Source organism: Eptatretus burgeri, chromosome 8 (assembly GCF_056783735.1).
Source record: "Eptatretus burgeri isolate ZD-2024b chromosome 8, Ebu_testis_v1, whole genome shotgun sequence".
Classification (NCBI taxonomy): Eukaryota; Metazoa; Chordata; class Myxini; order Myxiniformes; family Myxinidae; genus Eptatretus; species Eptatretus burgeri.
Window position 1 is genome coordinate 16,801,396 of NC_140968.1, and position 25,280 is coordinate 16,826,675.

The 25,280-nt window shown below is 44.1% G+C and overlaps 3 protein-coding genes across 7 annotated transcripts in view; 1 reads left to right on the forward strand and 2 right to left on the reverse strand.

The window, feature by feature from the left end:
* The window catches only part of LOC147021199 (uncharacterized), a 476,008-nt gene that overhangs the window by 395,807 nt on the left and 54,921 nt on the right, over positions 1 to 25,280 (forward strand). The gene's annotated exons all lie outside the window — the stretch shown is intronic.
* Positions 1 to 25,280, reverse strand: part of LOC147021201 (uncharacterized) — a 183,451-nt gene that overhangs the window by 127,012 nt on the left and 31,159 nt on the right. The gene's annotated exons all lie outside the window — the stretch shown is intronic.
* Positions 27 to 22,165, reverse strand: LOC147021203 (uncharacterized). The gene is made up of 3 exons (XM_085893682.1): positions 22,034 to 22,165; positions 10,258 to 10,690; positions 27 to 3,572 (listed from the first exon to the last, which is right to left on the reverse strand). Exons 2-3 carry the CDS (start codon positions 10,676 to 10,678, stop codon positions 2,260 to 2,262), a joined length of 1,734 nt encoding a protein of 577 aa, XP_085749808.1. The 5' UTR covers positions 10,679 to 10,690; positions 22,034 to 22,165; the 3' UTR covers positions 27 to 2,259.

Genomic DNA, 25,280 nt, shown 5'->3' on the forward strand with positions numbered 1-25,280 from the left:
CTGGGTTGGATTCCTGACCCAGTGTTTGACATGCAGGCAATTAGAGCTCCAAGCTGTCTCTGAGATTAAAATTAAACGTCAATGTATGTTCCATTTTATAACTCAGGAATGCTCTGTTCATATAATACGCTATATATTTTAGATACGTTACCTCTCAGCCCGATTTAATCTGTTAACCAGCTTCATCACCCGAGCACACCAAACATTCTCTTGCTTCACGTCTCCAATCACACAGCTCAAAACAATCACCCCTCACAATTGATTGATCATGACAAGGACTGGCATTCTGAGAGTATTTCCACAATTCTCTTTTAACACATTGAATCTGTAAATGCATTCCATTCACCTGTCATGCACAATAAACACAATGGTCAATAATGTAATTTTTATTGCCCCCCTCCCTTTTTCCAGCTAAAATGTGAGACAGGCATTTCACATCTAATTATGGTCAATACACATGGCATATGTCAAATGGAGATGAAAATATCTTTTAATCGTCTCACCTGGAGGATTCACTTTTAAATCCAAATGCCTTTTACCTTTCATCTTACAGCAATGATAATACCATTGTATTTCCGGTCATTCAAAAACTTCTCGTGTTCTTTCCAAATTGTCTGAGATCTCACCGAAGTTTTCTTTCCTCTGCAACCCATCACACCAGGTATCGCTCCACGAAACACCGGTGGACACTCCAAGCTCGTGATTAACTACTCACAATGCCTGCACGGATGTGCACCCGTCGGGACTTTCAATGACAATTGCAGAGTTTTAACAGTCAATTTTTATTCTCATAGATTCATATTTAACAGAACAAAGATGATAAAAACATCCAACACCACCCTCATGTCACCTTAATGCAATGATAATAGACTTTTATTACCTTTTGGCAAATGCCATGCTGAAAAATTGTCATCCCAACTTGGTCTCATATGCCCTCAAGATCAGATAATGTTGAACAATATCTCAAACTTCAACACTTTATATCCTTGAATCTTATTTTATTTATTTATTTGACATTTCATAAATGTTCTTGCAGGCCAAACACTGATCATGTTGGTCGACTTGTATTCAAACACATCTTGAATTAATGTAAATGTATTTCCCACAGGGATTAAAGCCCCTCACCTTATCTGATCTGTAAACCCGTGTCTACCATCAGCCCACTCTGCAATCATGCTCCTCCAGGTGTTTATGCTCCTGCCTCTGGCTTGCTAAATTGTTGAAGAAATTCTCAATTCCTCCTGCACATTTGAGTCATTTGTTAAAAGAATAAAACATATGCAAATAAAAACAAGCACAACATATCGATATGGAGAATTCAGAGGCACTTCAATAAGCAACAGTCTTCCTCTGATTCTAAAGTACATCGGAATATTGCATTCTTAAATAGTGTACAGTGAGATTAAGTATGTTTTTCTTTCCTGTTGCTGACGCCACCCTCACATGTTCATGGTTCAAGACAGAGATCATTCACAGCTTTGTGGCAGCAGCCATCTGGAGGTAAGCTTAATTTTGAAGGGCTAAGGAATATTTATGAACTGAAGGTTGAGAGCAATTTTGTATGATATTCAGAGATCAGAGAGGTGAGTTCAACCTCAGCACAGAATCACGTCATCCCATATTGGTGCTTGGATGGATCACATATGGCTCCGTCGTCTGGATTGAGAAGGTCAGGGAAAGATTTATAATCTTAAGTTGACAAAAGAGGAAAAACACATCTGGATATTTCCTGAAACCAGCATTCCATTGGAGCGAGAATAATACCTCCGACCAGACTTTCAGAAACCAATATAATTCCATTTTTCAAAATCCCCGAATTAGCAAAATAAAATCAAACAATAGGTAATACTCTTATACTGAATAATGAGTGAAGATTACTTGAAAGGTCAATCTGTTTTCAGCACCCTGACTGGGCAGATTGATCATCTTTCAAGAAAGAAAGAGATAAGGTGGTTTAAAATGCAAATATATATTATGAGAACAAGTACATGTTCAAGCACATGGTATTGAAATAATCATGCCATATTTGAGTACATTTTTCATTTAAGGATTACAATACATTTACTTTTCAATCAAGTTTAATTATCAAGCCGCTTTAATTGGCAATATTTTATGATCGTTTTTATCACCCTGGAACTCATGATGCAAATTCTGGAGAAATTTGCAGACGACTCTGCTGATTATTTTTTGCAATATTGTGTGTTGTCGCTGGAGGCCTTCTTCTCTTCCGAGGTATTTGAACGATGCTTCAATTGTCGGTCATGTATTGTCTGTTCTTTTTGCATGGATTTTTGGATGCTCTCCTGCGTGGATCCTCATGTGCATGTTCAAATGGCCATTGTGAGAGAAACCTTTATCACATATGGAGCATTTGTAAGGTCGCTCTCCTGTGTGGATCCTCATGTGCGTATTCAAAATGCCTTTTTGAAAGAAACCTTTATCACATATGGAGCATTTGTAAGGATACTCTCTTGTGTGGATCCTCATGTGCCGATTCAAACCGCGTTTTTGAGAGAAACCTATATCACAAACAGAGCATTTGTAAGGATACTCTCCTGTGTGGATCCTCATATGTATTTTCAAATGGCATTTTTGAGAGAAACCTTTATCACATATGGAGCATTTATAAGGTCGCTCTCCTGTGTGGAACCTCATATGTATTTTCAAAGAGCCTTTTTGAAAGAAACCTTTATCACATGCAAAGCACCTGTAAGGTCGCTCTCCTGTATGGATCCTCATCATGTGTATTTTCAAAGAGCATTTTTGAAAGAAACCTTTTTCACATGCAGAGCACTTGTGAGGTCGCTCTCCTGTATGGATCCTCACATGAAGTTTCAATGAGTCTTTCCGAGAGAAACCTTTATCACATATGGAGCATTTGAAACGACGCTCTCCTGTGTGGATACTCGTATGTACTTTCATATGGCCTTTATTTGAGAAACCTTTATCACATATGGAGCATTTGTAAGGTCGCTCTCCTGTATGGATCCTCATGTGTATTTTCAAATGGCCTTTACGAGAGAAACCTTTCTCACATATGGAGCATTTGTAAGCACGCTCTCTTGTGTGCATACTCATGTGCTGATTCAAATCGCTTTTTTGAGAGAAACCTTTCTCACATATGGAGCATTTGTAAGGTTGCTCTCCTGGGTGGATCCTCATATGCTTATTCCGCGAGTGTTTTTGAGAGAAAGCTTTTTCACAAACAGAGCATTTGTAAGGAGGCTCTCCTGTGTGGATCCTCATGTGCAGATTCAAATTGCTTTTTTGAGAGAAGCCTTTGTCACAAACAGAGCATTTGTGTGGGCATTCTCCTCTGTGGTTCCTCATGTGTATTTTGATGTTTCTTGGTGAAGTAAAATGTTCATTGCATAAATTACACATTTGCCTTTCGATCACCTTTTTGAGTTTGTTTAATTGAATATTGATATTTGTGCTGTTTTCACCAGATGTATACTTGTAGTTTGAAGGTCGTGAGTCTTGTTCTTGGGATTGTTTCTTCAAAATAGACATCTTCTTCACAATCAAGCTGCTCCTGGACCTTATCTGTCCAACTGGACTCCTTGATTGTTCTACAAAAACAAAGAGCAAGAAGTTATTTTACCTTTTTTCTGCCAAACTCGAAATGCAAAATATTTCACAATTTTGAAAATTTTATAAGCCCTCAATTCAAAAGATTGAATGTTCATTTTGTAAGTTTCTGCTCACCTTTTGCAGAACAGACAGGACTGCCATTTGTGAAATGAACAACTGAATCTTTCTTTGCAGAAGCATAGCTTAAAGTTTCTGAGACAGATCAACCGATGTGTCGTCTGCATTCCACATTTACAGGATATACTGTTGTGAGGCCGGGGTTTCGGCGGCAAGCATGACCGCCAGATGGAACAGTAGAGTCACCTCCACCTAACACCCAAAATTTATCGGTCGTCACCCCGGATCACTCTGGAGCTGACGGGTCCCTCATCTGACCAAAGATCACCAATAGATCGACCGCGTGGGAAAGGGTCGATTGCCAATTTCAATTTACCAAAATACCACGTCGTGTAAACTACCGGGGAAATTCACCCTCGGCGGAGCTCGAGCGGAACGAGCCGTTAGCATGCTCGAACCGGGCGTAACCCGTGCGGATGGTTACCGAGGTCCGTCGGTCCAAATGCACAATTTGCCGCTTCCCAATTTCCCAACAAGCACCGTGCTAAGCCAATTAAAGAAACACAGAAACAAGCTGAAACATTTAACAGGGGATTTATTTATAATCTGGGGGGGGGGGGGGGGGAGGAAACACAAAAATATAAGAGTGGCAAATAATGTGCAAAAAAAGCACGCAACAGTTTCTACTTAACAGCTGGGCGCACGCACGCACGCACGCATGCACACACACCGGCCGGTCTTTATTGAATCCTCCCAGCTTGGAGGGAAGGTGAGCCGAAGGGGAGAACCTGTCTCGCACCTCCCCGCCTCGTGCGGTTTTCGATGATCCGGTTCGGCGGGACTCGAACCCACAACACAATGCAATGATGGATGCCAGTCGGCACGAAGGTGGATCAGAGAGAACGCTGGCATGCCAGACGAGACGACCAGGCGACGCGACCTTGACTGGACCTCCGCTGGACCTCAACACAACCGAACTCCACTCGACTCCAATTCAACTCCAGGCAGATCCTAACTTCACTCAAGCACAGTTGGGTCTCAACACACTCTGGCCCAACAACTGCGCTGGACCAATCGCAAACTCACTCGCGCACCGTCGGGTCTCAGCCCTCTCTCACTCAGTCCGATCGCGCCGAAAACAATATCCTATTCTTGTCCGGGGGATGGAGGGCACCTCCTCGCGACCCGCTCTCCCTCACTGGATGGTTTTGGCATGCAAAATCGCTCGTCGCCTCTGTCACTGGCCAAAATGGGTGCCAAGTCTGTAGATTGGTCCGGGGGCGTGGTGACATCACGCGGACCACCCCTTACACAGTGTCGGAGTCCCATTGGTCGAAGGACGGCAACCTCGCTCGCATCATCCCAATTGGGCGAGAGCTGCCGCGAGGTTCGCCTTGAACTCCACCCACCGAAGGCGCTATAGCGTCAGGTTGAGGAAGCGAGGCGAAGGAGTGTTGTTGTTTTAATAGTCATTGTTCAAGATGTCAGAAAAAAAATTTAAAGCCTGACGATGAGAACTTCGCAGCGCACGAACACTTAATTCCCATTAGACGAGGGATGGGACCCTCAAACTAGAAACACGTACTTACTGATATACTGTAACTCATCTATCGGACCTGGCTGTTGTGTGTGATGGGTCCCAGTTTAGTAATCATAAATTATCTGAAAACAATTAAGGACATGAAGTTGAAAAAACTGCAAATATAAATCTGGTCAACAGGTAGTATGGAATAGACGTCACTTCCGCTGTTAGAATGAGGCTCCATAATGTTGCTGACTTTACAAGATAGGAATCAAGGTGTTTACAACGAGAAATATACAAATATATATGTATGTGTGTTCACACAAACACGTGCGTGTTGCAACCATTTCAGAGATAGGTATTTCTCCATGTTTGACTCGTTATTACCATAAATAGGTGAATATAAGCCACACTATAAATTTGCGATCTCTTGTGTTGCCTTCCGCTTTGGGGATTTTTACAATTGTTGATTGAACTTGTCACTGCCAGATGCTGCATCAAACTCATTAAAGCCAAGTTTTCCAAACCAGATTGTTTGTGTTTTTCTTTGTTTTATACGTCACATAACCATTTCGAGTTTCAAGGCATTTCATCAATTTTTCACAGAGTTATGATCTTTTTGGACTTTTGTGTAATCTTTGAGAAATTGTTTTTGGATCACCAGACGTGTTCAACAAAGGCTGTGGTTAGGTACATGTTCACGAAAGGATGATTTATCTTTGGCACGTGTTCAAGAAAGGCTGATGTACACTTGTGTTGAAAAAGCATTCAATATTTGTATTTTTAGCTCGCCTGTTCGAAGAGCAGAGAGCTATATCGATACCCCGGCATGAGCGTGAGCGTCAGTGTGAAAATGTTTAAGTTTTTGGTGCAAGTTATTTAGAAGCTTGCCATTCATTTAATATGTGTACGAGGATGCTGATATTTGGCATGGAGGTTCCTTTGCGGTATATTATTGACGAAGTGAAGTTGAAATGAAAAAACAATTTTAAATGTTTTAAATTTTTGACGTGTTTTGAACTTAACTTTTTGTAGCACATCAACGTTAAAGTTTTTGATGCAGGTTATTTAGAAGCTTGCCATTCATTTAATATGTGTATTAGGATGCTGATATTTGGCATGGAGGTTCCTTTGGGGTACACTATTGGTGTAGTGAAGTTGAAATTAACAAATGATTGAAAAAAATGTATTGGCTCGCCTGTTCGAAGAACAGAGAGCTATAGGGATACCCCCGACATGAGCAGGAGCGTGAATTTTTTTTTTTTTGCAAGTTATTTCCTTTCTAATATTATCTACCACACTATTTTTTACTGATTATAATACACAAATACATATATTGCTTGAAAATTATTTGGATCACACTTCACTGCAATGCTATATAAAAAAATATTGTTGGACTGGTCTTTCAAAAACGATACATGTATAAACAGGCGAGCATTGGGTGGCTTTGACACCAACTCTTTGGTTATTATTACCTCCACTACTGAATGTGAATGGAGGTGATGTTTTCACTCGTATTTTTGCAAACGGATTCAGGTGAAAGTTAGTCGGCAGGCTTGATGTATGATGAGGACAAATTGATGAGATTTTGGTGAAGATCCAGATCTGGATATGAGAATTCTAAAGTGACTCTGAACCAATGGGAGATGAAGACAAAAAAACAATCCACAGCACGCTATTTTAAGAGGTTGTGGAAGAGTTGGCCAGGTGACAAGACAAAGCCATTAAGGAATGGCTTTAATCGCACCTCTGACCCAAAAATTAAAAAAAACGCCAGTTTGCGATGAATGTTCGCTTTCCACTCAACTTTTTTTTCCGACATCAGTGCCAACACACCCCTCTCACTCCTCCCTCTCAAAGCAACCATCATACTCTTCTCCCTCCAAGCTTTCTTCTCAATTTCCTCAAAAACTCTCGACTCGCTTCTCCCCACTCACCCTTCTCACACCATTCATCCCCCTTACTTACCCTTCTCAAAGCTGCCCCAACCCTCTCATCCACAAAGCTGCCTCCTTCCCCTGCCCTCTCACCTCCATCTCATCTCATCTATCCACATCCTCAAATCCTCAACTGCCTTCTGCCAACTCTCTTGCGCCCTCCTCTCCCCCAGCACCACAGAGCCCTTTCTACTCCTCATCATCCGGTCCCCTTCCCCTAGCTATTCTGCAAACACCACACTCTTTCAACAACTCTCCTTACCTCCCCCCTCCTCCCTTGTCCAACCCTCCCCCACCCTCCCATCCTCTGCACCGAAATCCTCCTCACCTCCCTCTTCATGAACAGTGTGGACCTCAAATATCCAAGGCCTTCGCTCAAACATTACAGATCTTTCCATACAGGTTGCCACTGACAAACCAGACATAAGCTGCCACCAGAAACTTTACCACCTCAAGACATCTCTGACTCCCAAGTATCTCTCCCTGGTTACTCCCTCCTATGGTATGACAGAACTGAGCCTCCTCCTAGTGGAGGAGTTGCTCTCTTCATCAAAGACTCTATTCCTCAATCTCCATGCACTGCCATTACTCCCCCACACTTCCAGGAATATTGCTGGCTTCTGCTTCCCCTCCACTCCAACCTCATGTATATATGTGTACTGTAGTGTCCACCAAATAGTGATGACTCCATTTACACCTGTCAATCTGAAAACATGGATCAACTTCTATCTTCCTCATATGTAGTGACTTCAATTGTAATAATGCCAGTTCGCAAGGTGTGGGTACCTCTCTCACCTGTCATGGCACTTCAGCAAAAGCTTTCTGCGACTCATTGGGACTGAGACAATCTGTCAATTTCCCGACCCGGATCTCAACCAACGATACTCCATCTCTTCTGGATCTGATTTTGACAAATTTCCCTGAAAATGTCTGCTGTTCTTCCTCTGCTCCCATTGATTCTTCTGACCACGTGCTTGTCAAAGTGGACATCTCTCTGGCTGTTATCAGAGAACCACCTCACCGCTGTCGAGTCTGGCATTTCACTCAAGCCGACTGGCAGGGTCTCCAAGCAGCCATCAAACTTAGAGACTGGACTCCGATCACTACTTTCGAGAAACATCCAATCATCCTGGGAATTCTTTCAAAGAAACTTGCTCTCCCTCATGCACATATTTATCCCCTCTCGTCTTCAGTTGTCCGACCCTTCCTCCCACTCTCATACGAGCATCGACAAGGTATACAAAAAACCCCCAAAAAGCTGATTCGATTTGGTTAAGGTCCGGATACAAATCCGGCCTTTCAGTGCGATACAAAACGTAAACATTTCAGCCTGGTGGAGGTGTGAGCTCCACTGAGTGCCGTTCTCAATATATTATTGTTCAATATTAACATTGGTGTTCATTGCATGTGTTCAAGAAAGGGTGATTGAGAGTTCAGGTGTGCCAAGGAAGGACTTTGAATGACAAAGGATACAGAGTCAGTAGCTGGCTTTTGAGCACAACTTTGAAAAGTGGTTTGCCCAAGAAAGATCATGGCTGAAAGTGAGCCCAAGGATTTTAAGTGACAACTTCAGGAAGATTGTCAGAAAAGTAGATGGGGTGGGGAGGAGAGGGAGGGGTTACCAGATAAACGTTATGGAGAGGGATAGTGAGAGTATAATACTTGTCAGGAATGAAAGATATATTCCAAGTGTTTTGCCTTCTTGTGATTTTGTCAAGGTCTGGAGGGGGAAAGATGCTGCAGGCTACCTGTCTGAAGAAAGAGGGATGTCACAGCACAGGGTGAGGTGATCAACAAATGCACAAGAGGATTTTCCAGAGTCAGAGATCATTCATGAAGATTAGGAATAGGACTGCACCTCAAAAACTGCTTTGGGACACTCCAGCCTTCACAGGCAGAGGAGATGTTGTTTCGTATGCAGCGTGTGGCTGCTGGTTACATCATTTTTCCATTGGTGTGGCTATGCCGCTGTTGCAGTGCCCATGTTACCAATAATCTGGTACTCATTTTGCCGACCTCAGAAGGATGACCGGCTGAATCAAACAACTTGGTGTGATTTCAACCGGCTCTCGCATGTCATCAATCTTGTTATTGAAGAAAACGCTTATTTCTTTGAAAATGTATTGAAATGCTTGTCTTCCCTTGTTGATCTTGCATCAGCACTCCATGTGTTTTTCTTCATGATGATTTATTTATCCTCTTCTTCCTGTTCTTCTTCAACACAGGCGTATTTTGTAAACCTGTCTCTCATGGAAACGCTGCTTCTGTCATCCGTCCTCAGGTTGTGCAGCTCCACCTTTTTCCGTGCTTTGAAGAAAAATGCCATCCACCCATCCCATGATGCTCGTCTCAGAAAGTGAAATATAGGAATCATGCAAAGGTGTGTGCAGAGGTTGTCTGCACACAACAATCAAATCCCATTCACAATATTTTGCAGTCAAACCCTCCTTGTCAGTGCTCTCTCAAACATCGACTCCAAGCCCACGTCCTTCCACATGTCCCACTCTTCAGCATCCCTCCACTTCATGTCCCCTCTTTGTGCATCCTCCTCACACCATCCTCTCCAGCTCCCCCCGAACCAACTCAACCCCTCTCATCTCATCTCTCCACACGTCCTACCCCTCACAGTTTACCTTTCATCTCACCCCTCCCACATCTTCTCAGCCTACGCCCACCCAAAACCTTCTCCACTGTCCCTCAATGTGTGTACCTCAAACATCTGAGGCCTCTGCTCCATCCTGACAGATCTCTCAATCCAGGCTGCAACTCACAGCCCAGATATTGTGCTTTTTAACAGAATCCTCCCATGGGATGCCCCCCATACTGTCCATGCCGAAACGAGTGGGAAACAAACCACTTCATGCATGTGCGTCATTTAAATGTGCTGTTACAAGGAAATTTTTTTGTAGGGAAATATTGCACAGGAGGAGGCCCATCATGCCTTCACCAATTAAACATGGATCACTTTGGAATTTAATGTGAGTTTTAAGAACAACATTCACTTTGCATATCATGAATGCAAATGTCTTCGACAACAAAAAATTGTTCCAAATAATGATTCCATAAGTTAAAAGAAAAAAACACATTAATGGTTGAACACATCAAGGTATTTTTTGACAAGCGAGAGTGTATAAAATAGTGACATACCAGACTTGGGTGTTAATCCATAATCCGGATGATGGAGGTTGCAGACGTCACTGAAACCGATTCCCCAGAAAACGGGAACATTTTCCAACTGTACATTTTGGAATCCATTAAACTTCTGGCAGAAACTGGAAAGTTCATGAATAACATTATCCAAGTTGAAGAATAAACTTCCCAACAGAGAAGAGCCTGCAAGCTGGACAATCTGCGGCTTCAAAAGAGATTTCACAAATTTACAGAAGTCAGCAGACATTGCAAATTTAAATTTCTCTTTGGCGAGAGAGAGGAGCTCCATGCTCAATGAATCTGAGTCTGTACAAACTCGAAGAACCTTCCGATTCTCAATTCCAAGTTCACTGATCACTGCTTGGGCTGTTTCTGCTCTCAGACCTTGTGATTGGAGCCATTCCAAGAAGTTGTCCATTTCACCGATGACCTGTGAGGGACACAATGCTTATGTCAAGAAAGGAAAGGTTATGCATGTTATTCTCTTTACTCTGCATTTTATCCAACCAATGCGAGATTTCGCAGACAGTTGGTTCACCCCATGTGGGCTGGCAGGACAGCCTTGAGGGAGACACAATTGTCCCCGAGTTGTCCAGCATGGGTTTGAATCCTGACATGGCTATAAACTGTCACCGTGGTGTATCGCACACAGGAAAATGGATCAATGTGTTTCCCATCCTTGGGGTGAACGTTTAACTGGGCATCCCCTCTCACAGCATTCGTTAGTAGACATTAAAGATCCCATGGCAACTTTCTCTAAGAGTAGGCAAGCTCTCACTGGCATGCTGTCAACATTCCAAATTTCTTCTCGAATTTACAGGGGTGCTCTACATCAGTGGCACAGCAATGATGCAACCAACAGCCACTGGAATCAAAATGAAGGAACCAAAAATCATCAAAATAAAAGAACTAAAAGAATAACTATTGAAAGAACCCCTTCACCTCAACTCCGCTGCCTTGCTCTCTCATTATTGTTTCATTAATAAGCAAATAATCAATGTCCATGTGCAAAAGGGTAATGCATCAACAGAAACACGATGGTTGCACAAAACAAGGACAAAACAAGCAGAAAAGCCATGGTTGAGAAGAACCACTTATTCCTTTTTTCTCCCTCATTTCCCTTTCATGGACACCCAGCAGGATTAAATACAAAACCTGCCAAAGAGTGGAGGAGCTCCTTGTGAGCCAATGGCCATCCATATTTGGTGCAAACCACGTCCATGGATGTCCTCCTGCAGTTGATTACCTTGCCTTGGAGTCTGGTGGCAGTTTATGTACTCCGGCCACTGTAGTGTGTGGTAGATGACACCTCAGCACCACCTCAACAGACGAATCTCCTTGGGGTAATCTGAGGCATCCCTTTTAGTGGGCATCTGCCTGCAATGTCCTATCCCTAAAGGCCCAGTCACACCTTGACGTTTTAGCCAGCTTATGCCGATTTTTGGAAAATTTGTCTAAAACGCTGGTACACGTTGAATACGTTATGGTTAAGTTTTGATAACATTGAGAGCACGCTGAAAAACACTGCCATACGTCGTTGTACGCTGGCTTTAAACGTTGTACTTTTTGGTTGTCCTCAAATTTTCCACGCTAGAAATTTTCAGACTTCTGCCAGCGAATGACTCACACGTTCCGCATAACGCTGGCCATTAGTTGTAGGCACGTCACGCGATCGTTGACACACGTCGACACACGTTACTTGTAAGTTACTCATAAGTCGAAACATGTCGAGGTAATGTTTAGCGTACCCGAAATTTATTTCTAACCTATGAGTAACGTGTTGTACTCACGTTACGCGATCGGTGACACACAGACACATGTTACTTGTACATTACTCATAAGTCGAAACACATCAAGGTAATGGTTAGCGTCAGTGTTCCAGACTCCCTGTTTTTTTTTTTTTTTAGTTTTTTTTTTCTTCCTTCGTTCGGTATGACGGTGATGTTGACACTTCGATTTCTAGTGCGGTTATAATATAATATAATTAATAGGCTGCCGCTCAACGATTTAAATCATAACCGCACTGTACACTGAACACCGTCATACCGATGAAAAAAAAACCGGGAGTCTGGAACACTGACGCTAACCATTACCTTGACGTGTTTCGACTTATGAGTCCCTTTCAAGTAACGTGTATCGATGTGTGTCAACGATCGCATATCGTGCGTACAACTTATTCCCATCGCATGCGGAGCGTGTGTCATACGGCAAATACGTCGTAAAATTTTCAACATGTTTAAAATTACAAGACGTACCCCATTTAATGATAGCGTACTTTAGCGTTCTATTCACGCATACCAAACTTACCCATACCGTATTCGACGTGCGCCAACGTTTTAGACGCATTTTTCAGAGGTCCGCATACGCTGGCAAGATCGCCAAGGTGTGACTGCGATGTTGACACTTCCATTTCTGCGGCGGTTATGATTTGAATCGTTGTGCGGCAGCCTTTTCATAACCTACGTCACGTCATCGTCGGCGATGCGTGCAACGCGCTATGCATAAGTGAGACTATCGTTGGGCATAGGTTGTGAAGGCCGACAACAGGTTCAGCATTCGTTGGTATAAGTTATCTATAACACAACGAAACGTTCTGTGTCCGTTTCTAATATGTTATGCATAAGACCAAGTCGTTATGAATACGTCCGAATCTTTAAAAAAAAAAACATCAAAAGTTCAACGTAAGCCAGCGTTTTACATACATTTTAATACGTTGCCATTGCTGGCTAAAACGTCAAGGTGTGACTGGGCCTTAAGTGTTGTGGATGAGCCAGGCATTTGCCAGGGGGATGGCCAGATGGAGGCCCCTGGAGTACCAGTGGAAAGTGAACGTAGCGACACACTGTGGCACATGATTCCATTGAATTAATTAATGAATTTCTCTTCTTACAGGGTGATATGTAATGCTTCTACTCTGCAACTGCCTCCACCCATGGCAGGTACGAGATGAAATGATGTCCCATGCAAGAGTTGTCTTCAAAGCCCCCTCTCCGTTTGTTCAACATGTGAACACCTTATGAGGAAGTAACGACTGCAGGCAGTGGTGAGGAGATATGGGGTTGTGAGAGCAGGCAGTGGTGAGGGGGGTGGTGATCATAGGCAACAGTGATGGGGCAGTGGTGAGGGGGCAGTGAGAGTAGGCAGTGGTGCGGGGGCAGTGAGAGCAGGTAGTGGTGAGGAGATATGGGGTTGTGAGAGCAGGCAGTGGTGAGGGGGGTGGTGATCGTAGGCAACAGTGATGGGGCAGTGGTGAGGGGGCAGTGAGAGTAGGCAGTGGTGCGGGGGCAGTGAGAGCAGGTCGTGGTGAGGGGGCAATGAGAGAGGCAGTAGTGAGAGGGCAGTGAGGGCAGGCAGTGGTGAGGTGGCAGTGAGAGCAGGCATTGGTGAGGGGGCAGTGAGAGCAGGCATTGGTGAGGGGGCAGTGAGAGCAGGCATTGGTGAGGGGCAGTGAGAGCAGGCATTGGTGAGGGGCAGTGAGAGCAGGCAGTGGTGAGGGGGCAGTGAGAGCAGACAGTGTGATGGGCAGTGAGAGCAGGCATTGGTGAGGGGCAGTGAAGGCATGCAGTGGTGAGCTGGCAGTGAGGGAAGGCAGTGGTGATGTGGCAGTGCAGATAGGCAGTGGTGAGGTGGCAGTGAGGGCAGGCAGTAGTGAGGGGGCAGTGAGACCAGGCAGTTGTGAGGAGGAAGCGAGTGCACGCAGTCGTGAGGGTCTTGTCAAGGGATAGTGTGTGGTTGATGTTGTCTCTTCTTCACCCCAAAACAGCCTCTGCCCATCCCCCTTTTCCAAGCTCCCAAATTTTTTATTTATATTTTAACACCCTGGTGATATCCCAACACCTGTCATACTTTTCTCCTCCCCACTCCCCTTCTTTACTTGAGTCATTAATTATCTTAATTAATAATCTTAATTTGAATTTGACAGATTCATTTCATCTGAATCGTGGTGTCGGTATGGAACAGATGTGATAGACCAAATCTGTATTTCCTCCTCCTGTACCAAATTTCCTTGTAAATTCCAATTATATCTTCGTGGCAGGCTCACCCAAAGCCGGCACCCTCGGCGGTACCTGGGTCGCCCGCTCATAAATCCGACGCTGGTCCAACCATCTCCATATAATAATAAGCTCATGCTGTCTTTGTGTCCCATCTTGAAATATAGAAATGCTCCTTGGAGAGAAATGAATCTGTATTAATGAAAGGCAGTGTGTGTGTGTGTGTGTGTGTGTGTGTGTGTGTGTGTGTGTGTGTGTGTGTGTGTGTGTGTGTGTGTGTGTGTGTGTGTGTGTGTGTGTGTGTGTGTGTGTGTGTGTGTGTGTGTGTGTGTGTGTGTGTGTCAACTCCATTACTCCAAAACCATAAAACCTCGCAGCCTGAAACTTAGCATTCTAAGAAACTCCAAGGAAGTGCAAGAGTGAAAATTGGGTGTTTGGGTTAATTAAAACACCCCTTTTGAAGATAATTAACGGCCTTATTTAATTACATCCTTCATCTGGCAATCCTCGGCCACCTCGCTGTCTGTGGTCTTCAGGCATTTCCTGGGTAACCGTGCTGAGGTCTAAAGCCGCCATGTTCATTGTCCTGCTCAACCTTACTTTGACTTGGAACAGGCTGCAACTTGGAACAAGCTGTTCATCAGAGCTACAAATTGCTGGGTGCATTGCAATGCTTATAAATTCCCGGAGACGTCAGCATTCGCCATTTTATTTCATTTCCGCACATGTGATCGCCATGCGTATCTCTTAAGCAAAGAAGAATTGCAAAATTTAAGCTCCAGGATCGAACTTACAAGCAGTTCTGACTCCGATAAAAGTATTCATTTGTCTAATTCGGACATGTGTGACATTTGGGCATCTCTGAGAGGTGCATGTTGAATGTGACGGTTCAGTGATTTCCAAGGGAGCTGTTTCTTTTGAGTGCTTCCTTGAATGCTGAAGCCACTTCACTCGCGCTCTCCTTACTGTTTGGTTGTTCGTTTCAGGAAAAAGTACACGTGCTTTCAATCTCTCATCGATTGGACTACGTTTCCCCCTTTTGTTGGGTCCTGTGGTGGGTGCCTCAGGAGGCGTCTCATTCACTGAAAATACACATTTTTATTTTTACAGGACATCGTTTTGTGTTCTGTGCCTTGATATATTTTTCAATTGAACTTCACAAATTAAACCACTTTAAATCCTCTTTCAAAAAATGCTGTTTCAAAGTAAATCTCTGTTTATCATTTTTATTTTCTTGGTGTGTGTGTACATTTGCATGTGTGTGTTTGCATATAAACTGTTTGACTCCCGTGGCACTTCGCACGATTGTGTGTGTTATTGGTTATTGGTCGTTGGTTGGTGGTCGTGATCTCAAAATGGGGGTTCCAGAAAGTGGAATGGAGCCTTCCCAGGTCTTGACACGTCCACCTCCATACGAGTGTGTGGTGTGTTCGTGTGTTTGTTCGTGTTCGTGTGCTCGTGTCCGTCCGTGTGCGTGTCCGTCCGTGTGCGTGTCCGTCCGTGTGCGTGTTCGTTCGTGTGTGTGTGTTCGTGTGTGTGTGTGTGTTCGTGTGTGTGTGTGTGTTCGTGTGTGTGTTCGTGTGTGTGTGTGTGTGTGTTCGTGTGTTCGTGTGTTCGTGTGTGTGTTCGTGTGTTCGTGTGTTCGTGTGTTCGTGTGTTCGTGTGTTCGTGTGTTCGTGTGTTCATGTGTTCGTGTGTTCGTGTGTGTGCGTTCGTGTGTGTGTGTTCGTGTGTGTGTGTTCGTGTGTGTGTGTTCGTGTGTGTGTGTTCGTGTGTGTGTGTTCGTGTGTGAGTGTTCGTGTGTGAGTGTTCGTGCGTGTGTGTTCGTGTGTGTGTGTTCGTGTGTGTGTGTTCGTGTGTGTGCGTGTGGTCGTGTGTGTGTGGGTTCGTGGGTGTGTGTTCGTGTGTGTGTGTTCGTGTGTGTGTGTTCGTGTGTGTGTGTGCGTGTGTGTGTGTTCGTGTGTGTGTGTTCGTGTCTGTGTGTTCGTGTGTGTGTGTTCGTGTGTGTGTGTTCGTGTGTGTGTGTTCGTGTGTGTGTGTTCGTGTGTGTGTGTTCGTGTGTGTGTGTGTTCGTGTGTGTTCGTGTGTGTGTGTTCGTGTGTGTGTGTTCGTGTGTGTGTGTTCGTGTGTGTGTGTTCGTGTGTGTGTGTTCGTGTGTGTGCGTTCGCGTGTGTGTGTTCGTGTGTGTGTTCGTGTGTGTGTGTTCGTGTGTGTGTGTTCGTGTGTGTGTGTTCGTGTGTGTGTGTTCGTGTGTGTGTGTTCGTGTGTGTGTGTTCGTGTGTGTGTGTTCGTGTGTGTGTGTTCGTGTGTGTGTGTTCGTGTGTGTGGTTGTTCTTGTTGGCTGTTATCTCTATATGTGGGTTCCAGAAAGTGGAATGGAGCCTTCCCAGGTCTCCAAGTATGCACCGCTGTTTGAGTGTGTGTACGTGCAAGTTGTTGTCTGCAATCTCCACACGTGCGATTGTTTCAGGAGGTGAAACATAGACCTTCCACGTCTCAAAGCATCCACCTCCGTGTGTGGGCATGTGCGTGTGCGTGTGTGTGTGTTGTTGATTAGTGTCTTCATGTGTGAGTTTCAGAATGTGGAACAGAGTCCTCCAAGGGCAGGGTCAAAGTCAAGGAATTTTTAACCAGATTGTTTAATAAAATCTTGGAAAGTGAGAGGATGCCTGAGGAGTGGAGATTAAGTGTACTGGTACCGATTGTCAAGAACAAGGGTTATGTGCAGAGCTGTGGAAATTACAGAAGTATAAAGTTGTGAAGCCACACCATGAAGTTGTGGGAAAGAGTAGTGGAAGCTCGGTTGAGAGGAGAGGTGATGATTTGTGAGCAGCAATATGGTTTTATGTCAGGAAAGAGCACCACTGATGCGATGTTTGCTTTGAGAATGTTGATGGAGAAGTATAGGGAAGGCCAGAAGGAGTTACATTGTGTGTTTGTGGATTTGGAGAAAGCTTATGATAGGGTGCCAAGAGAGGAGTTGTGGTATTGCATGAGCAAGTCAGGAGTGGCAGAGAAGTATGCTGGTGTGTGCAGGATATGTATGACGACGCTGTGACAGCGGTGAGGTGTGCTGTAGGAATGACAGACCGGTTTAAGATGGAGGTGGGATTGCACCAAGGATTGACTCTGAGCCCTTTCCTTTTTGCAATCGTGATGGACAGGTTGACAGACAAGATCAGACAGGAGTCTCCATGGACTATGATGTTCCCGGATGACATCATGATCTGTAGTGAGAGTAGGGAGCAGGCTGAGGTGAGCCTCGAGAGGTGGAGGTACGCACTGGAGAGAAGGGGAATGATAGTCAGTCGGATAAGATGGAGTAGATGTGCGTAAATGAGAGGGAGGGTGGTGGTATGGTGTGGTTGCAAGGAGTTGAGGTGGTGAAGGTGGTTGGGTTTAAATACTTGGGATCAACTGTCCAAAGTAACGGAGAGTGTGGTGGAGAAGTGAAGAAGAGAGTGCAGGCAGCATGCAGTGGGTGGAGAAGAGTTTCAGGAGTGATTTCTGACAGAAGGGTATCTGCAAGAGTGAAAGGGAAAGTATATAAGACGGTAGTGAGACCAGCTATGTTGTATGGTTTGGAGGTGGTGGCACTGACAAAAACACAGGAAGCGGAGCTGGAGGTGGCAGAGTTAAAGATGCTGCAATTCTCGTTGGGAGTAACGAGGATGGACAGGATTAGAAATGAGAATATTAGAGGGACAGCGCTGGTAGGACGGTTTGGAGACAAAGTGAGAGAGGCGAGATTGAGATGGTTTGGACATGTGCACAGGAGGGATGCTGGGTATATCGGGAGAACGATGCTGAGGATGGAGCTGCCAGGAAGGAGGAGAAGAGGAAGGCCAAAGAGGAGGTTTATGGATGTGGTGAGGGTGGACATGTGAGTGGTTGGAGTGGCAATGGAAGATGTGGACAGAGCGAAAGGGAGACAGATGATCCGCTGTGGCGACCCCCAACGGGAGGAGGAAGAAGAAGGAAGAACAAGGAAGAAGAAGGAAGAACAAGGAAGAAGAAGAAGGATGAAGAAAAAGGATGAAGAAGAAGAAGGAAGAAGAAGAAGGAAGAAGAAGAAGGTAGAAGAAGAAGGAAGAAGAAGAAGGAGGAAGAAGAAGGAGGAGGAAGAAGAAGGAGGAGGAAGAAGAAGGAGGAAGAAGAAGGAGGAAGAAGAAGAAGGAAGAAGAAGAAGGAGGAAGAAGGCAGGAGAAGAAGGAAGGAGAAGGAGGAAGAAGAAGGAGGAAGGAGAAGGAGGAAGGAGAAGGAGGAAGGAGAAGGAGGAAGGAGAAGGAAGAAGGAGAAGGAAGAAGGAGAAGGAAGTAGGAGAAGAAGAAGAAGTGATGTATCAGGTTTGTGATAAATTATCTGTGCTAATGCCCGGCTTGATTCCCGCAAACAAAATTCAAACAGCTTGCCTAATTTCGGAGATAATGGTATCGGCGATTTCCATTTGTGGCGATATTATGATGTCAACTTTTTTTTCTTGGAATAATTTCCAAAATCTGAGATGGTTACTGCCTGCGCTTGGGCTTTCTGCATATTACATGGCAAGTTTCATGAAGGTCCGATGAAAACTCTGTGTTGTGAAACAAAAAATGTCAAAAAATAGGAATGATGGCATAAAATTTGATATGACGTCATAGTGATGTATCATATGTGCAGTAATTCATCTCTGCTCATGCCCTGTTAGATTCCCACAAACAGAATTCAAAAAGCTTGCCTAGTTTCTGAGATAATTTTTTAGGCGATTTCCATTAGCGGAGATATTTTGACGTCATAACTTTTTTTTTCTTGGAGGAATTTTCAAAATCGGAGATGGTTACTGTCTGCAGAGGGTATTTTTACATATATGTGCAAAGTTTCAGGAAGTTTCGAAGAAAACTGTAGGCTGTGAAACAAAAAAGTCCACAAGAAGAAGACGAAGAACAACAACGTGAGTAAGACTTAGATCCTCCACGAGGATCTAAAAATTAGAGCTGCCAAAACATGTGACCGATGACATCATGTGAAAAACTTTTTGTTCTCATGGATAGGTGATCATAACTGTGAAGTTTCACCTCGATCTGTTCAACTGTTTCGGAGAAGAAGATTTTTGAAGGGTTTATGTTAAAAACAACATAGCTGCCAACCACGTGACCTATGATGTCATAGTCATCAAAAAAACATTCTACACGAGTGCTCACATTTATGGTGAAAATTTCGTGAAGTGAGTATGGTGAAAAAAAAAACAACGAAAAAAACATGCCACCCTGCATTGATACAACCCCGCTTCAATCTGACACATGACCCACCACTTCCTCTTTATCAAATCAAATTCAGAACGGGTGGCCAATAATGTCTTTGGAGTTTGGCATTGATTGGATAAGGTTTTTGTCCAACATGGCTGAGAGATCATAGTTATCAAACTTTATTCAACATGACAAGTTGATCATTTTTGTGCAGTTTCACTTTGATCTTGAAAGCGGTTCTGGAGAAGATTTTTTTACTTTAATAAAACGAAAAAACAATATGGCTGTCAAACCACACGACCGATGACGTCGTAAAAATTTCTGTTGACCAATCCATCCTTAGATGAACCACAAATTTTCATACTGATCAAAAACAGCATTCTACGTGTCGAATTTTGATCGGGATACCATTTCACTGATGATGTCACAGTAAAGTCACTCTTATTCCCCATGCAGAGTTGATTGGTGCCAAATTTCAATTTTTTTCCATGTGCGGTTTAGTTGAAACAGAGGTCCAAAGTTTTTCTGTTTTTTTTTCAAAATGGCTGCCACCCGACATCACCGATGACGTCATAATTATGATTAAAACATTTTGCAGAGTAGTCGCATCAATGGTGAAAATTGTGTAAATTGGATAAGCAGTTGCAGAGAAAAGAGAAAATTCGCATGGACGTATGGATGGAGGGACAGACAACCTGAAAACATAATGCCACCAGTAACTTCATCACCAAAGGCAAAAAATACATTCTCTTCTCCTTTGTAAGAACTGGTCGATGGATCAAAGTGTTTGCCCCGCGGTGTTGTCATCTGTGTTGTCTGTGCCTCAGTGTCATCTGGTGTTACTTTATTATTATTTTTTTTTTACCAAATGAGATCGCATTGTTTCCCATTTTTGTATGATCTGCCTTAATTTGGGATGTTATTTCATTTCATTATGACCTTGGAGCGATATTATCTTCAACATGAAAGCGAATGAGACATTTGTTTGTTTGCGACGCTACTCCTCTGATCTCCCAAGGTGAATCGGAGCAAACATTTATATGATCACTTTTCTTTCTTTTTTTTTTAAATCACGATACATGTGACTGGAGGTTTGAAACAGAAATTTTCAGATAATTCATAACCTGGAAATACGCAAGTCATCACCTGTCACAGGGAAGGGGTGGGAGGAGGCAGGAGTGGGGAAGGGGGGAGGGAGGGGAAGGGGAAGGGTTGGGATGAGTGAGAGGATGGAGAGGTGGGGTAGGAGTCCAGAGGGAGGAGGCAGGGAAGAGGGACTCGATGTCGTCTGGCAAAGCTGGGAAACCTTGCTCTTAACCCCCTCCCCTTCATTGCTCTCCCCCCTTCATCGCCCCACTCTCTCCCGACTCTCCCTGCTCCACTCCACTCCCTCCCCATCCGTTCGGAAAAGGGTGTGCAGATTAGCTCGATGAGGAGATTGATAAAAAGCAGGTTGAAGTGGGCTGGATATTTGGTTCGGATGGAGAAAGAGAGAAATGCAAAGATAGTGGATAGGTTGAAGGAGAAAAGAGGGAGGAAAAGAGGTTGATCGTGGTTGAGGGGAAGATTGTGTGAGGAGGGATATGAATAATGTGAGGATGGTTGGTGAGAGGAGACTTACTGAGGACAGGAAGAAGTGGAGGAGTATCATGGTCAAGGCAGGACGTAAGCTTGGTACCATTGGACCTCAACCCTGATAAACTGAAGAGAAGGAAAACTTTCCTTTTTGTAAATAAACTCCTTGATTGCCTTTTCATTGCATTTCCCCCTTTTCCTGCCCCAGTTGCCCCTTGTACTCCAGTAAATCCCTCGAGTTCCCTTCCCCCATTCCCCTTACCCCACATTATCTGCTGTAAATAAATTGCCTTGTTCACATTTTCATTTCAATCTGTCCGTCGATCCTTTCCCTTTGTTGATCCAGAAATGTCCGCACATCGATCAGGGAGACTCTGGGTCATGTGATTAAATTGTTGGTGTTCGGGGTCCATGAGTGACCTGGTCTTATTCGTTTAGGCATTTCCTCTCCGAGTTCTCAATTTCCGGAATGATTTCCCTGTGGATCCAATTGACCTGAGATGGAATGTCCGTGGAAGGTTAACGAGGATGTTACATTTTAGACCCACACGATGTTTATGAGTTTTTGGATTATGAATCAGGTTTTTCATCTCCATTCGGGTTCTGAACGTTGAATATCCCACGGAACAGGTAAAGTAGGTAATTGTACCTCGTCCCCTCGTTACACCTCATGTAGATATCAAATTGGATTTACAATTAATTATTAAAGGTTTCCGGTAGTTTTGTAGTTAAAAGGAAGAATGAGGTTTAATCCTCGTTGTAGGAAGTTTAGTGACGATGTGATATAAAACAATGTGGTGAATCAAACAAAACGAGTTAAAATCACCTCATGAAATCAACAATCAAACACCTCAACAAACATTCAATAAAAACTCCTTTAACTTTCCTTCATTTCCGTCATCAAGGAACAGAAAATTATTTTATATTTAAATTAACGGTTCACGGATCTTTCTCAATGTTAAATAAGAATTCCGAAAATACCTCTTCGATCAGTTCCTCCTCGACCACGAGGACCTGTGTTCGGGTTCCGGTTCAAGGTTCACAGGAAGATCAACCCGGAAGTTCTTCATTCTTTCATTCTTCTTTTTTTTGTTGTTGAGGGTTTAAAAGCGCTCTCAGTGCCAGGAGGCTCTATCCACGCCACGCACCAGAATCTGTTCAAACTCTTCAAAGGCAAATACATTTTGAATGGATCTCCCACATTCCTGCCGATACCACCTCAACGAGATAGAGCTCAAGTACGAGATAGAACAAAAGCACGAGATAGAACTAAAGCACGAGATAAAACTAAAGCACGAGATAGAGCAAGAGCACGAGATAGAACTCGAGCACGACAGCACGAGATAGAACTAGGACACAAGATAGAGCGAGAGCACGAGATAGAGCAAGAGCACGAGATAGAACTCGAGCACGAGATAGAACTAGAACACGAGATAGAACTAAAGCACGAGATAGAACTAGAACACGAGATAGAACTCGAGCACGAGATAGAGCTAGAGCACGAGATAGAACTAGAGCACGAGATAAACACGAGCTAGAACGAGAGCACGAGATAGAACTAGAACACGAGATAGAACTAGAACACGAGATAGAAGTAGAACACGAGATAGAACACGAGATAGAACTAGAACATGAGATTGAACTAGAACACGAGATAGAAGTAGAACACGAGATAGAACACGAGATAGAACTAGAACATGAGATTGAACTAGAACACGAGATTGAACTAGAACACGAGATAGAAGTAGAACACGAGATAGAACTGGAACACGAGATAGAACTAGAACACGAGATAGACCGAGAGCACGAGATAGAACTCGAGCACAAGATAGAGTAAGAGCACGAGATAGAACTCGAGCACGAGATAGAACTCGAGCACGAGATAGAACTCGAGCACGAGATAGAACTAAAGCACGAGATAGAACTAAAGCACGAGATAGAACTCGAGCACGAGATAGAGCTAGAGCACGAGATAGAACTAGAGCACGAGATAAACACGAGCTAGAACGAGAGCACGAGATAGAACTAGAACACGAGATAGAAGTAGAACACGAGATAGAACACGAGATAGAACTAGAACACGAGATTGAACTAGAACACGAGATTGAACTAGAACACGAGATAGAAGTAGAACACGAGATAGAAGTAGAACACGAGATAGAAGTAGAACACGAGATAGAACTGGAACACGAGATAGAACTAGAACACGAGATAGACCGAGAGCACGAGATAGAACTCGAGCACAAGATAGAACTCGAGCACGAGATAGAACTCGAGCACGAGATAGAACTCGAGCACGAGATAGAACTCGAGCACGACAGCACGAGATAGAACTAGGACACAAGATAGAGCGAGAGCACGAGATAGAACTCGAGCACGAGATAGAGCAAGAGCACGAGATAGAACTCGAGCACGAGATAGAACTCGAGCACGAGATAGAACTAGAACACGAGATAGAACTAGAACACGAGATAGAACTAGAACACGAGATAGAACTCGAGCACGAGATAGAACTAGAACACGAGATAGAACTAGAACACGAGATAGAACTAGAACACGAGATAGAACTAGAACACGAGATAGAACTAGAACACGAGATAGAAGTAGAACACGAGATAGAAGTAGAACACGAGATAGAACTAGAACACGAGATAGACCGAGAGCACGAGATAGAACTCGAGCACAAGATAGAGTAAGAGCACGAGATAGAACTCGAGCACGAGATAGAGTAAGAGCACGAGATAGAACTCGAGCACGAGATAGAACTCGAGCACGAGATAGAACTCGAGCACGAGATAGAACTCGAGCACGAGATAGAACTAAAGCACGAGATAGAACTAAAGCACGAGATAGAACTAAAGCACGAGATAGAACTCGAGCACGAGATAGAGCTAGAGCACGAGATAGAACTAGAGCACGAGATAAACACGAGCTAGAGCGAGAGCACGAGATAGAGCGAGAGCACGAGATAGAGCGAGAGCACGAGATAGAGCGAGAGCACGAGATAGAGCGAGAGCACGAGATAGAGCGAGAGCACGAGATAGAGCGAGAGCACGAGATAGAGCGAGAGCACGAGATAGAGCGACAGCACGAGATAGAGCGAGAGCACGAGATAGAGCGAGAGCACGAGATAGAGCGAGAGCACGAGATAGAGCGAGAGCACGAGATAGAGCGAGAGCACGAGATAGAGCGAGAGCACAAGATAGAACTAGAACACGAGATAGAACTAGAACAAGAGATAGAACTAGAACACGAGATAGAACTAGAACACGAGATAGAACTAGAACACGAGATAGAACTCGAGCACGAGATAGAACTCGAGCACGAGATAGAGCGAGAACACGAGATAGAACTAGAACACGAGATAGAACTCGAGCACGAGATAGAGCTAGAGCACGAGATAGAACTAGAGTACGAGATAAACACGAGCTAGAACGAGAGCACGAGATAGAGCGAGAGCACGAGATAGAGCGAGAGCACGAGATAGAACTAGAACACGAGATAGAACTAGAACACGAGATGGAACTAGAACACGAGATGGAACTAGACCACGAGATAGAACTAGACCACGAGATAGAACTAGACCACGAGATAGAGCGAGAGCACGAGATAGAGCGAGAACACGAGATAGAGCGAGAACACGAGATAGAGCGAGAACACGAGATAGAACTCGAGCACGAGATAGAGCTAGAGCACGAGATAAAACTGGAACACGAGATAGAACTAGAACACGAGATGGAACTAGAACACGAGATAGAACTAGACCACGAGATAGAGCGAGATAGAGCGAGAGCACGAGATGGAGCGAGGGCACGAGATGGAGCGAGGGCACGAGATGGAGCGAGGGCACGAGATGGAACGAGGGCACGAGAGAGAGCGAGGGCATGAGATAGAGCGCGAGCACGAGATGGAACGAGAGCACGAGATGGAACGAGAGCACGAGATCGAGCAAGAGCACGAGATCGAACTTGTGCACGAGATAGAACTAGAACACGAGATCGAACTTGTGCACGAGATAGAACTAGAACACGAGATAGAACTTGAACACGGTATAGAACTAGAACACGGTATAGAACTAGAACACGGGATAGAACTAGAACACGGGATAGAACTAGAACACGGTATAGAACTAGAACACGAGATAGAACTAGAACACGGTATAGAACTAGAACACGGGATAGAACTAGAACACGGGATAGAACTAGAACACGGTATAGAACTAGAACAC